This window comes from Dendropsophus ebraccatus, chromosome 11, assembly GCF_027789765.1.
Source record: "Dendropsophus ebraccatus isolate aDenEbr1 chromosome 11, aDenEbr1.pat, whole genome shotgun sequence".
Lineage (NCBI taxonomy): Eukaryota > Metazoa > Chordata > Amphibia > Anura > Hylidae > Dendropsophus > Dendropsophus ebraccatus.
In genome coordinates this window covers 64,080,895-64,095,136 of record NC_091464.1, presented here as the reverse complement: position 1 = coordinate 64,095,136, position 14,242 = coordinate 64,080,895, and the positions used below count along the sequence as shown (strand labels likewise).

At 45.2% G+C, this 14,242-nt stretch overlaps 1 protein-coding gene across 6 annotated transcripts in view; it reads right to left on the bottom strand.

Annotated features, from left to right (window-relative positions):
* The window catches only part of SYNJ1 (synaptojanin 1), a 50,572-nt gene extending 36,790 nt beyond the window's left edge, over window positions 1–13,782 (bottom strand). For 4 of the 6 annotated variants that reach the window (XM_069944807.1, XM_069944810.1, XM_069944809.1 and 1 more), the window contains exons 1-2: window positions 13,677–13,782; window positions 10,730–10,879 (exon numbers count right to left, since the gene is read on the bottom strand). In XM_069944807.1, the coding sequence (XP_069800908.1) occupies window positions 10,730–10,853 (124 nt within the window). In that variant the 5' untranslated portion in view covers window positions 10,854–10,879; window positions 13,677–13,782. Of the gene's footprint in view, window positions 1–103; window positions 161–7,318; window positions 7,394–10,729; window positions 10,880–13,676 lie in introns of those variants that run through there. The other 2 variants (XM_069944811.1, XM_069944812.1) reach the window with 2 other exon arrangements.
* Window positions 13,783–14,242: the final 460 nt, after the last annotated feature.

Genomic DNA, 14,242 nt, shown 5'->3' with positions numbered 1-14,242 from the left:
GGTGTCACGTAACATGGAGGCCTAAATACATTATCTATAGCTGGGGGTAGGGTTACACATCTAAGCCTCACACAATGATATCCTAGTTACACTAGAACATTACCTTGTGGATACAGATGAAGACATCTAACTACTGACTAGAAGTCAGTGCCTCCAGCTGGAAGATGTAGTTTCAGAGCTGATGTAGTCCTCAATGTTGATTATCACAACTTAAAGTGATACGGTCACCCCCTTTACTCTCGCTTAATTTTATTGGTTAACAGTGTCAACTAGGCGGGGCTTCACAGCAGTTGGGCCCCATCTCCTGGCTGGGGAGAGGGCCCAAGTGTCATGAAGTTCTGCCCAGGTGCCACTGTCCACCGATGAAATGAAGCAATTTTAAAGCAGAAAGAAGACACAGACAAGTTTTATACAGGTATTTATCAAATGTGCAGTATCTAAGCTTGTGGATGGTGTAGAGATGGTGTAACAGTATCACTTTAAAATCTAAAGGTGCTCTGCTATACTCTACTAGGCCACAGTGAGTCGCCATGACAACTGAGCCACCCAATAGTCCATGCAGGAGATACTCCTAAAGGTGACCACAGATATAGGGGGAATTATCAACACTACTGTAAATGAAATGTGGAGGGGTTGCTCATAGTAGTCAATCTGATTACAGCTCTCATTGTAAAAGGAAAAACAGCAATCTGATTGGTTGCTATGGCGGACAGACAGTTCCCTTAGCAACCAATCACAGGACAGCTCTTGAAAAACTGAAAGCTGCAGAGACAGATTGCCATGGGCAACAAAGAGGTTCTGTTAGGAGTCTTTGTCAGTTTTGCACTAGCATGGGGCATCATGACGGCAAGCCGCCAGACTACATTACAGTCATGGTGGACTGTCACATAATGTGCATTTCTGTCACTTGATGGAGCCATTAAAGTCGTCGTTTTCATTGTTCTGCGGAACCATAAAAATGTTGGTGCAGATGCAAACAAGGCCGAAACATGAGCCTGAGGCTGAACTACTGATCAGAATCCACACATGGTCTCCATGACAACATCACACCAAACAGATTGGAGGGGCCATGTTATCAGACCCTCTCAGTAGTGTAGCCTACTTTGGACCTGAAACTTCAAACATCCCATAGTACTAAATAGCACTAAAAGAAATAGACCAGAGAACTTTAAACCCCTTTTAACAAACATAAGAGAGGACCTACGCAGGAACGAACAATGACAACCATCAAATATTACACGCACAGAATAGTTCTTAAAAGATAATCCCTTTAAAGGATTCCCAGTCTTGTGCATGTATGGCAAATCTAAAGGAACTGCACCTATATGCAGGGCTGTGGAGTCAGAGTCGGAGTTGGAGCTAGTTTTGGCTGGAGTCGGAAAAAAATGTACCGACTCAGACTCCAGCATTAAAAAAATCTTTAAAAAAAAGTAGAATTGAATTTTGATATGAATTTTACAAGTTTTGCTCATGAATATATATTATGAGCGACATTCTAATAGGACACTGGCCCTATTACATAAGGGTGGTCGAGGAATATATCAGTAATAGGACACTGGCCCTATTGGATAAGGGTGGTCAGGGAGATATATCAGTAATAGGACACTGGCCCTATTACATAAGGGTGGTCGGGGAATATATCAGTAATAGGACACTGGCCCTATTACATAAGGGTGGTCGGGGAATATATCAGTAATAGGACACTGTCCCTATTGGATAAGGGTGGTCAGGGAGATATATCAGTAATAGAACACTGGCCCTATTACATAAGGGTGGTCGGGGAATATATCAGTAATAGGACACTGGCCCTATTACATAAGGGTTGTCGAGGAATATATCAGTAATAGGACACTGGCCCTATTGGATAAGGGTGGTCAGGGAGATATATCAGTAATAGGACACTGGCCCTATTACATAAGGGTTGTCGAGGAATATATTAGTAATAGGACACTGGTCCTATTACATAAGGGTGGTCGGGAAATATATCAGTAATAGGACACTGGCCCTATTACATAAGGGTGGTCGGGGAATATATCAGTAATAGGACACTGGCCCTATTGGATAAGGGTGGTCAGGGAGATATATCAGTAATAGAACACTGGCCCTATTACATAAGGGTGGTCGGGGAATATATCAGTAATAGGACACTGGCCCTATTACATAAGGGTTGTCGAGGAATATATCAGTAATAGGACACTGGCCCTATTACATAAGGGTTGTCGAGGAATATATCAGTAATAGGACACTGGTCCTATTACATAAGGGTGGTCGGGGAATATATCAGTAATAGGACACTGGCCCTATTACATAAGGGTGGTCAGGGAGATATATCAGTAATAGGACACTGGCCCTATTACATAAGGGTGGTCGGGGAATATATCAGTAATAGGACACTGGCTGTATTAGATAAGGGTGGTCGGGGAATATATCAGTAATAGGACACTGGCCCTATTACATAAGGGTGGTCATGGAAAAGTTGTCGGTCACTATTTGGCAGTTTGTTTCTGAGCTGGAAGAGTCCATTGTGTGGGGGGAGATCTGTGCTGTTCTCTTCCTGTATGACTGTATATTAGCATCAGTGTAATATGAAGATATCCTGTGTAATATAGAGGAGGAGGAGAAGACATAAGTAGTGTAGCAGTAACCTCTGTCCTCAGTGTGGTGTTTTTTCTCTGGGAGAAGATTGTGTGTTTTTCTTTAGTGTTCTATGGCTGCAGGTGTGTGTGTGTGCGCTATGGCTGCAGTAGGCTGTGTGTGTGCTATGACTACAGCAGGCTGTGTGTATGTGCGTGTGTGTGTAAGTGTGCGCACGCACTATGGCTGCAGCAGGCTGTGTGTACGTGTGCTATGGCCGCAGCAGGCTGAGTGTGTGTGTGGTGTGCGCTATGGCTGCAGCAAGCTGTGTGTGTGTGTGTGTGTGTGTGTGTGTGTGTGTGTGTGTGTGTGTGTGTGTGTGTGTGTGTGTGCGCGCGCGCGCTATGGCTGCAGCAGGCTGTGTGTGTGTGTGTATGCTATGGCTGCTGCAGGCTGTGTGTGTGTGTGTGTACGTGCTATTGCGTGACCTTCTATATCACTATGTGTGACCTCTATATCACTATGTGTGACCCCTCTCTATATCACTATGGCTGACCTCTATATTACAGGTATCTAGCATTGTTAACAGTGTTTCTTTAAGTATGGTGAATATTTAGTAAGAAACATAGAAGATGGTTAACAGGAAAAGACCACCTGCTCCATCTAGTCTATTTCTGAGTTGTTCAGGACATGGAGGTTGGAGCCTGGCTGCATCCACTGCACACACAGGAGTTTCAGTATGTTTCAGAGGTCGCCCCAGGATCATGTAATACATTCGGGAGAAGCTGCTGGGCCAGTGTGATAAATAACTCCCCTGGTATCTGACCGGCCATTTATGAAGGAGCAGGAGTCTGAGTCAGAGTCCGGAGTCGGTCCTGATAAAATTCAGGAGTCGGAGTTTGAGTCAAGCTGCGGCTTACAGACTCCACAGCCCTGCCAATAGGTACAACAGGGGCCCCTAAACTTGAGGTGCTGAGGCAGCTGTGGAGAATGAATAGAGATCTCCATGCACTTTTTTGGGGTCAGCCAAGACATAGGCATCTAGGCAGGGTATATCTATTTAACAGGAAACGTGGAAAGCCCTTTGGTATGTGATGCAGCATGTCACACAACAAATAAGCTGTAAGTGAAATTAGATGGCAAATACACGGCAGTGTCAGTAGCGGCTCCGCATATGTAAAGTGTTTATGAGGGAGATTTATGGACCAAACAACCGGGAGAGATGCAAAGCTGTGACCGGCACCTGGAGTTTATAATGGAATTACGCTACGCTCACATAGCTGCTTACAATGATGTATGGAGCATTTACTAGTGAGTATTACATCAGCACTTTTCATCTGGAAGGACTCATTACAGTCAGCGGGCATGGACTCCGCACCAAGACTGCCAGTGAGGAGATGCTAGGATAAAGTTTGTACCTAATGCATGATGCCAGGGTGCTGCTGGCAGGATAAAGCCAGTGCCTGATGCATGATTCCAGGGTGCTCCTAGCAGGATAAAGCCTGTGACTAATGCATGATGCCAAGGTGCTGCCGGCAGGATAATTCTTGCACCTAATGCATGATACCAGGATGCTGCCGGCAGGATAAAGCTTGCGCCTAATGCATGATGCCAAGGTGCTGCCAGCAGGATTAATCCAGTGCCTAATGCAGGATGCCAGGGTGCTGCTGGAAGAATAGAGGCAGTGCAGTTTTTGGTTGGCAGTGACTGCAGACATTACGGGACTGTGTGTTCTGCCGTTGATTTACATACAAACATTAAGGCCGATGCGGTGTTCTCAGCATCATTCCCAGGATATAGGAGCCACTGTATATGTGGTATCTGCTCCGAGAATCACAGATCACTGTGCCGTACCACACAGAAGCAGATGGCAGATACCAGGCTGTGCCAGCTTCACTGTCTGCTGAGACACTCGACTGCATTCAACTACTGAGTCATGTATTGCTGAGGCCAGACAAATACTGGGGGGGGAATATCCTCCATAGAAGGCAATTATGTATATGCACTCCAGCCTCCCCAACAGGTTTGTTACAATGTATCAGCACAGTATTCTTTATGTCTGTAGCAAGTTTGTAAAAAATCTATAAGGGACTGGGCGTGATTCATAATCAATGGAGGACTGTCAGGTGGATGATCTATGATGAGCTATTACAGCAGCGAAAGCCCAGCTGTTGCAAAACTACAACTCCCAGCATGCCATGACAGTCGAAGGCTGGGAGATGTAGTTTTGCAGCAGCTGGAGAGCCACAGATTAGGGGTACACAGTAGTAAAAACTGTTTCTGTATGGGGGGGGGGGCAACTTTGTCCAATGCAAACCTATACACTATACTAGGTGCACTAGGAGACGTCACTTTTCACAACAGCCACATGACTTTCCTCCGGTCCACAAAGTCACCTTTATGGAAACCCGAAAAAAAACCTATCAGCTTTAGATAAGAGATTAGAAGTCCATAGAGAAATATTAACAGCTGTAAGTCTCTCCCATAACAAAGAAGGGTGTGGGGGGGTCTCGGACCCCAGACAGTGCTGCAGACGTGTAGGATATCTGTTTTTTTATTCAGCCATAGCTCAATATGATGAATAATTCCAGAGAGATGACAGGAAATTAGATTAATATAAGACGTTAGGGGTGGGGAGCGCTCTGCACCTGGCCCCAGGCTATGTAATATGTTATATAATATCCAGCACAGTCCCAGGTGAAGGAGCCGCCATTCTCAGCATAATTCTTATAAAGGATCTTAGAGAGGTAACAATTACCATTAGGTATAAGCGATATCAATGCTGTTTACCTTCCACATAACAGATGATTTAGAGGCAGCACGATGGCTCAGTGGTTAGCACTGTAGCCTGGGGTTCAAATGCAACATCTGCAAACATTGTATGTTCTCCCCGTGTTTGCATAGGTTTCCTCCCACACCCACTAGAGCTCTATACAGCGCAATAGTGGCTTATTGTAAGATGTAAGAAATCACTACCCCTCCCTAAATCCTTCTCTTCTGAAGTCTTCACTAACAAACAACAATATGACACTCAGAGGAAACCTCCTCCTATGTCACTAACCGTACCTACCAAACCTTCTCCCATGTCACTAACCGTACCTACCAAACCTTCTCCCATGTCACTATCCTTACCTACCAAACCTTCTCCCATGTCACTAACCGTACCTACCAAACCTTCTCCCATGTCACTATCCTTACCTACCAAACCTTCTCCCATGTCACTAACCGTACCTACCAAACCTTCTCCCATGTCACTATCCTTACCTACCAAACCTTCTCCCATGTCACTATCCTTACCTACCAAACCTTCTCCTAGGTCACTATCCTTACCTACCAAACCTTCTCCCATGTCACTATCCTTACCTACCAAACCTTCTCCTATGTCACTATCCTTACCAACCAAACCTTCTCCTATGTCACTAACCTTACCTACCAAACCTTCTCCTATGTCACTATCCTTACCTACTAAACCTCCTCCTATGTCACTATCCTTACCTACCAAACCTTCTCCTATGTCACTAACCTTACCTACCAAACCTTCTCCTATGTCACTATCCTTACCTACCAGCCCTTCTCCTATGTCACTATCCTTACCTACCAAACCTTCTCCTATGTCACTATCCTTACCTACCAAACCTTCTCCTATGTCATTTACAAACATACACAGACCCTTGTGGCTACCACTTGTAACCAGTCTCTGCTCAAAATATACTCCTTTTCCAGCAACCCTTATACCTATCCTTCACCAACCACAAATCCACAGAACCAGGGATTAATCCAATCCTGAATAACTTGTCTATCTCTAGCTCTTTATGTGGAGTTCACAGTACAATCTCTTTCTCCACTTTCTCCCCCCCCCCCCCCATTCATGCAGGAAATCGTCTCCACATGTCACTATGATTTCTCTCTCTGATAATAGATGTCACTTGTCGGAGTCTTGAGTAAAACGTCACAGGCAGGAAATCATTGCCTGTGTGTGCGGTAAAGTCCGTCTACACCAATGTGTCCGCTGTCCTGCCTGGCCGCTGTATGTGAGGGTCTCCGTGTGACATCACCAGATAATCCCTACAATGAAATAATTATTCTGAGTGGTGGTAGGAGACTTGTCAGGCACTGAAACACTTGTCTTTGAGTATATACATTAATAATACACAGAATAGATATACTGTATATATAAATTAGTGTATATGCATATTCCTACTAGACTATGCTTACAGCTTCCCTCCTAACATTAGGAGAATGTGCCTGTATATTGTAGACAGTGATTGTTACTGAGGATCCTGGAAAGTCTTATGATGTACTTTTCCTCTGTATAAAGTCACGGGCCATTACTTACTATTGTTCTTGTTCTTACACTCTTTCCTTCATTGCCTCACACCCCTTTAGTAGGAAGGCCACTATGCAGATCAGGGGATAGCCATTATTATTTCCTCGGCAGCAGACACTTCGCGAGAAATGCTGTATTGTAAGCGGCCGTTCAAATGTAAGCGGCTGTCAAGTGGGACCCCCTTTTTTATGTCCATATACTCTAATAAGCATACAGATCGGAGTGTTCTGGTGGGACTACACCTGTATATGTTTTATATGTCCTGAGCTGTGTGCTCTCCATAACACAAATGCTGGGATACGAAGCTACCACTAAGGTTCCTTCATTCTGAGGAGGAACTTACCCCAATGATGAGTAAGTAAAGGCATATCCTAGCAATCCCTTAAGGGGTTATCTTTACCCTGTGAAATTACATACTGCAGAACATTGCCATGATCTGCTCCATTTGTCCTACGGCATCTCCAGCATCACCGGCTTGGGGCTGAGTCTGAGTTTACTGCTACCACAATGTTCTTCCTTTTCTGTTGAACCAGATGAGACCATGTGTCACATGGATGGTCATTTACATGAAGCAGCCTCTCCAGGTTAGGTTTCTGTCTTCATCAGACAATCCCTTTAAGTCTTTAATCTTTAATATGCCCTCTGGATTGGGAGGACATATCGAGAAATTGGAAGGAGTTTTCATTTAAGTTTAATTTAATGGCGGAACATTTTAACTGGGTCGGCTACAGGTCCCCTTTAAGTATCAATGAACTATGTTGGAGTTTTTATGTAGCTAGACACCGCATTCGCTAACAAGCAGCGGGACAAGGACGATCAGTTATGATAACTAAAGTGAAAGGTCCTGGTATTCAGAGGGAAATGCTATCTAACAATTCACCAGAAATAAGAAGAAGCCATACACAGTGCAGGAGGAGAGGTCAATGAGTCATGGATGGAAGGTCGGCATAAGGGGCTCTTTAGTCTGCCCTTGATCAGATTCTTCATACATCTGATCTGATTATTCTGAATCTCCTCTCTACACTTTCTTGGGTTAATGACAAAGCAGCAAGCACAGAGGCAAATCCTCTGACAATATCAGGATACACTGGGGGTCACCTGTTATGCTGTTAGTTTTGTTATTGATGAATAACATTTCTTAACTTCCTATGAAAGGTAAAGTACTTATACAATAATAAGAGGGCTGCACAGAGGCCGTACAGTTATACTCCAGCCCAAATTAGCCCCCAAAATATATGTTTACACTGCATAGAAGCAATAAGGGACGACACAGCCTTTCTGCTGCCACCATTGGCTCTGTTGGGAACTGCAGGGCTGCATAAGCCCTGGTCCAGGAACAGTTATATGTGACTAATGCATGCAGATACTGAGCCTCTCCTGATGTTTATATACCATGTTACCATTAGAACAGACATTACACTGAGGGGAAAGCTGCCTGTGTCACTAGTGCTGCAGCATGCCCTGATGTCTAGTCTAAGGGTAACATGAATTATATAGACATCAATGGAGTTTTCAGCAAAAATGACACAGACAGACCCCTTAAGGTCAAAGCCAATTTTCGTTTTTGCGCTTTTGCTTTTTCCATTTTATGTTTAGAAGCCCATAGTGCTTGCATTTTTTCACCTAGAGACTTATTTGAGCGCTTATTTTTTGTGAAACCAATTGTACTTTGCAATGACAGGCATTATTTTTCCATAAAATATGCTCCAAAACCGGAAAAAAAATCATTTGCGCTGTCAAATTGAAAAAAAAAACGAATTTGTTTTGATTTCGGGGAGTTTTGCATTTACGCCGTTCGCCCTATGGTAAAACTGACTTGTTATGCATGTTCCTCAAGTTGTTACGATTACAATGATATGTAACTTGTATAACTTTATCTGATTGCTTTTAAAAAAATTCAAACCATTGTTAACAAATATATGTTCCTTAAAATCGCTCTATTCCCAGGCTTATAGCGCTTTTATCCTTTGGTCTATGAGGCTGTGTCAGGTGTCATTTTTTGCGCCATGATGTGTTCTTTCTATCGGTACCTTGATTGCGCATATACGACTTTTTGATCACTTTTTATTAAGGTTTTTCTGGATTTGATGCGACCAAAAATGCGCAATTTTGCACTTTGGAATTTTTTAGCGCTGACGCCGTTTACCGTGCGAGATCAGAAATGTGATTAATTAATCGTTCGGGCGATTACGCGTGCGGCGATACCAAACATGTTTATTTATTTATTTAATAATTTATATTTATAAAATGGGAAAAGGGGGGTGGTTTGGACTTTTATTAGGGGAGGGGATTTTTTATTAATAAAAAAAACATTTTTACTTTTTTTTTTTACTGTATCTAGAAGTCCCCCTGGGGGACTTCTATATACACAGCACTGATCTCTCATAGAGATCAATGCTGTGTATATACACAGCAATGATCCATCATATCGGTGATAGATTGCTATGGCCTGCTGCAGGCCATAGCAATCTATTGCCGAGCCGGGATCAGCGTCATTGCGACGCTGAGGCCCGGGGCGGCCAGAAGAACGGATCTCCCCCCCGCGATCGCACCGGCGGGACCCTGGTCTGAACACCCCCCCGCGGCACCATGACGTACCAGGTACGTCATGGGTCGCTAAGGGGTTAAACTTTTATTGGGGGGTTATAAGGGTTTTTTTTAATACTTGTATAAAACTTTTTTTATTACACTTTTATCACCGTAAAATATGCAGTCATTAGATTGCATATACTGATCTATGCTATGCCATAGCATAGATCAGTGTTATCGGCGATCTTTGTATAGAGCCTGCCTGAGAGCAGACTTTATACATGGATCGCCCATCTGACAGGACTGAGGTAAGGAGTTTACCCCCACCTGTCAGCACATGCGATCGGGACCCCGGCACCACGGCTGCAGGGGTCCCGATCACTCAGTGACAGTTGCTTGATCTGTCACTGAGCATACAGATTGCTGACATGAAGGGGTTAAGATGCAGCTATAGCACAGCCATATAAAACAGGTCTTAGTCCTATAAACTTTTTAAACCTAAAACAGCGACACTAGGTAAGGCTCTCTTATACCAATTAAAGGGGTACTCCTGAGGGGGGTATTTTTTTTTTTTTTCAAATCAACTGGTGTGAGAAAGTTATACAGATTTGTAATTAGCTTCTATTTAAAAATCTCGTCTTCCAGTACTTATCCACTGCTGTATGTCCTGCAGGAAGTGGTGTATGTTTTCCACAGTGCTCTTTGCTGCCACCTCTGTCTATGTCAGGAACTGTCCGGAGCAGGAGATGTTTTCTAGGGGGATTTGCTACAGTTCTGGATAGTTCCTGTCAAAAACAGAGGTGGCAGCAGAGAGCACTGCGTCAGACTGGAAGGAATAGAACATTGCTTTTTGTTTTTTGCTTTGGAGTGCCCCTTTAAGGAAAATCTCTTTGTTTCTTCATTACCCAGTGACAGGCATCCTGTATACAGCCACCAAAAATAGCTGAAAACAGCAGGGTGAGCTGTCCTAAACAATTGCGTAACTCTCATTGATATAAATGGAAGGTAAACAAGTAGTACCATAGCATCAGGGGCTACAGACCTATAGAAGTTATGTAAAGAGTGCACTCTGTTTGCGCAATTCTACTAGAGTTACACAAATTAACCAAGACTATGACTATCACAGGCGGATGCAAACAGATGATCTGGATGGCAAATCCTTTAAGTATTTACAGATGTAGCAGAGTTGGATGTCACTAAACACAATGATATATGATGCCACACAGACAACCTCCCCCCTGCTACATCTACCAAACACAGCTCTGCTACATCTGTGATAAAACACAACTGATAACTCACAGAGAACGGCCACCGCTCCGGACTCAAACATCAGACATTCCTCCTTGTTTCGAGCCTCCACTATGACGCTGAACGGAGGGGGGTCCAGCTTGTGGAAGATCCGATATCCTTTACTGAACGCCATGATTCTGCTGGACCGGGAAGTACGACCTGGAAGAGACAGCGGCAAGTCACATGGCTGCAATAGGAGAGAATATAACTTATTGCTGGGGCGCATTACCGTCCATGTGAATGGGGATGTAGTCTCACAGGCCTGGTGTGGTTCTCCCCAAAACACTGGGACCAGTAGTCACAACCTGAAATAAGTTTTCCCCTTTAAGCTGATGACGTGTCTGACAAGGGTTTAGATACACTGAATGATTTGCTGTTACATGTTACAATGGAAACACAATCCAATAGTGGGAAGAAAATCATCGGGCTGATAAAGTCATAAAAGCTCAGACAATCCTTCCAGACTGATCCACCTGTCAGCAAGGAGCGGCCATTATGGCTATTGGCAGCTTTATTAGCATCACAATATGATGTCATTACTGGATGATTATACTGAGATAAGAGGCTATAGAGCAGTAGTGTTCAGCTGATCTGTTCAAACTGAAAGACTCGGCATTTGATTACTGGTGGCTGCAGAGATTGCATGCCGCCCTACAGTCATGTCCATGCTTTCCTGGCAGCCCTAGGGCGGCATGCAATCTCTGCAGCTACCGGTAATCAAATGCCGAGTCTTTCAGTTGCCGATTTGAACACTTTTGACAGAGCAGCACATCTACAGCTGAAGAGGCGGCCATCAAAGATCAGGAAGCTCTGTCTCCTATATAAACCACTGACAGGACGACGTTATACTCACATTATACACCTCAGCTGCTTCAGATCCTAATCATAATACACACCCCAGCTGCTGCAGAACATAATACACACCCCAGCTGCTGCAGAACCTCACCATAATACACACCTCAGCTGCTTCAGATCCTAGTCATAATACACACCCCAGCTGCTGCAGAACCTCACCATAATACACACCCCAGCTGCTGCAGAACATAATACACACCCCAGCTGCTGCAGAACCTCACCATAATACACACCCCAGCTGCTGCAGAACATAATACACACCCCAGCTGCTGCAGAACCTCACCATAATACACACCTCAGCTGCTTCAGATCCTAGTCATAATACACACCCCAGCTGCTGCAGAACATAATACACACCCCAGCTGCTGCAGAACCTCACCATAATACACACCTCAGCTGCTTCAGATCCTAGTCATAATACACACCCCAGCTGCTGCAGAACCTCACCATAATACACACCCCAGCTGCTGCAGAACATAATACACACCCCAGCTGCTGCAGAACCTCACCATAATACACACCCCAGCTGCTGCAGAACATAATACACACCCCAGCTGCTGCAGAACCTCACCATAATACACACCTCAGCTGCTTCAGATCCTAGTCATAATACACACCCCAGCTGCTGCAGAACATAATACACACCCCAGCTGCTGCAGAACCTCACCATAATACACACCTCAGCTGCTGCAGAACATAATACCTCAGCTGCTGCAGAACCTCGTCATAATACACACCTCAGCTGCTGCAGAACATAATACACACCCCAGCTGCTGCAGAACATAATACACACCCCAGCTGCTGCAGAACCTCATCATAATACACACCTCAGCTGCTGCAGAACCTCACCATAATACACACCTCAGCTGCTGCAGAACCTCACCATAATACACACCTCAGCTGCTGCAGAACCTCACCATAATACACACCTCAGCTGCTGCAGAACCTCACCATAATACACACCTCAGCTGCTGCAGAACCTCATCATAATACACACCTCAGCTGCTGCAGAACCTCATCATAATACACACCTCAGTTGCTGCAGAACCTCATCATAATACACACCTCAGCTGCTGCAGAACATCATACAAACCTCAGCTGCTGCAGAACCTCACCATAATACACACCTCAGCTGCTGCAGAACCTCACCATAATACACACCTCAGCTGCTGCAGAACATCATACACACCTCAGCTGCTGCAGAACCTCATCATAATACACACCTCAGCTGCTGCAGAACATCATACAAACCTCAGCTGCTGCAGAACCTCACCATAATACACACCTCAGCTGCTGCAGAACCTCACCATAATACACACCTCAGCTGCTGCAGAACATCATACACACCTCAGCTGCTGCAGAACCTCATCATAATACACACCTCAGCTGCTGCAGAACCTCATCATAATACACACCTCAGTTGCTGCAGAACCTCATCATAATACACACCTCAGCTGCTGCAGAACATCATACAAACCTCAGCTGCTGCAGAACCTCACCATAATACACACCTCAGCTGCTGCAGAACCTCACCATAATACACACCTCAGCTGCTGCAGAACATCATACACACCTCAGCTGCTGCAGAACCTCATCATAATACACACCTCAGCTGCTGCAGAACCTCACCATAATGCACACCTCAGCTGCTGCAGAACCTCACCATAATGCACACCTCAGCTGCTGCAGAACCTCACCATAATACACACCTCAGCTGCTGCAGAACCTCATCATAATACACACCTCAGCTGCTGCAGAACCTCCTCCCCCCTCCCCCATGTTATATTGCCTGATTATATAATCCCCCTCACATAATGACATTACTACCTGACAAACCTGCCAGCCGCCCCCTATGCTCCCTATGCCGGTGGTTATGGTATCAGCACAGTCCTGACAGGTCACAGATCGCAGTGTCATGTTTAGCTGTCACGACATAGGTCAGGGCTTGGTGACAGCGGGGGTGACGGGCCTGCTCCTGCACTGCCTCCACATTACATGGCCACAGATGACAGCTGTCAGGCCGGTAGCCGGCAGGGGGAGGAGCGCCGGTCTGTGCGCTCATACACCGGAGAGGGCGGGGATGCCGGGGATATGTACATACCGCTGCCGGAGACGTCCGCTGCTCCCAGCGATCACCGCGCACTGACGGCTCCTCGGCCGCGGGAGTGCGCTCGCAAGGTAACAGGATCAGAAGGCGCGCTTGCCCCTCCCTGACCACGCCCATGTCCAACCCAAAACACGCCCCCTCCTCCGTCCCTTCCTACTATCAGGCGCCAAGTTTTAATCTATTCCCGCCCACATATTGTGATGACCACGCCCTGCGTTTGGCGCGTTTCCGTACAGCGGAACGTCCCATGACGTCACGCAGCAGCGCCCGCCATCTTTATTATGGGAACCAGATGATTGTTCCTGATTCCGGATGAGGAAATACATGATAAATCTCACAAGCTACAAGCCGTAATGATGAGACAGCAGCTTATCTGCGTCCTCAGCGAGGCGGGAAGATACGGAGCTGGGATACACCATTATATCAGGGCACGTGTTGCTTCTTCTCTTTTACAGATGTTCTATGTATAGAAAAAAGAATATTTAGCAACGTCAAATTGTATAAAAAAAATAAATCATTTTTCTGAAACATCACGTGGCTTTCATATAGAAGTCACATGA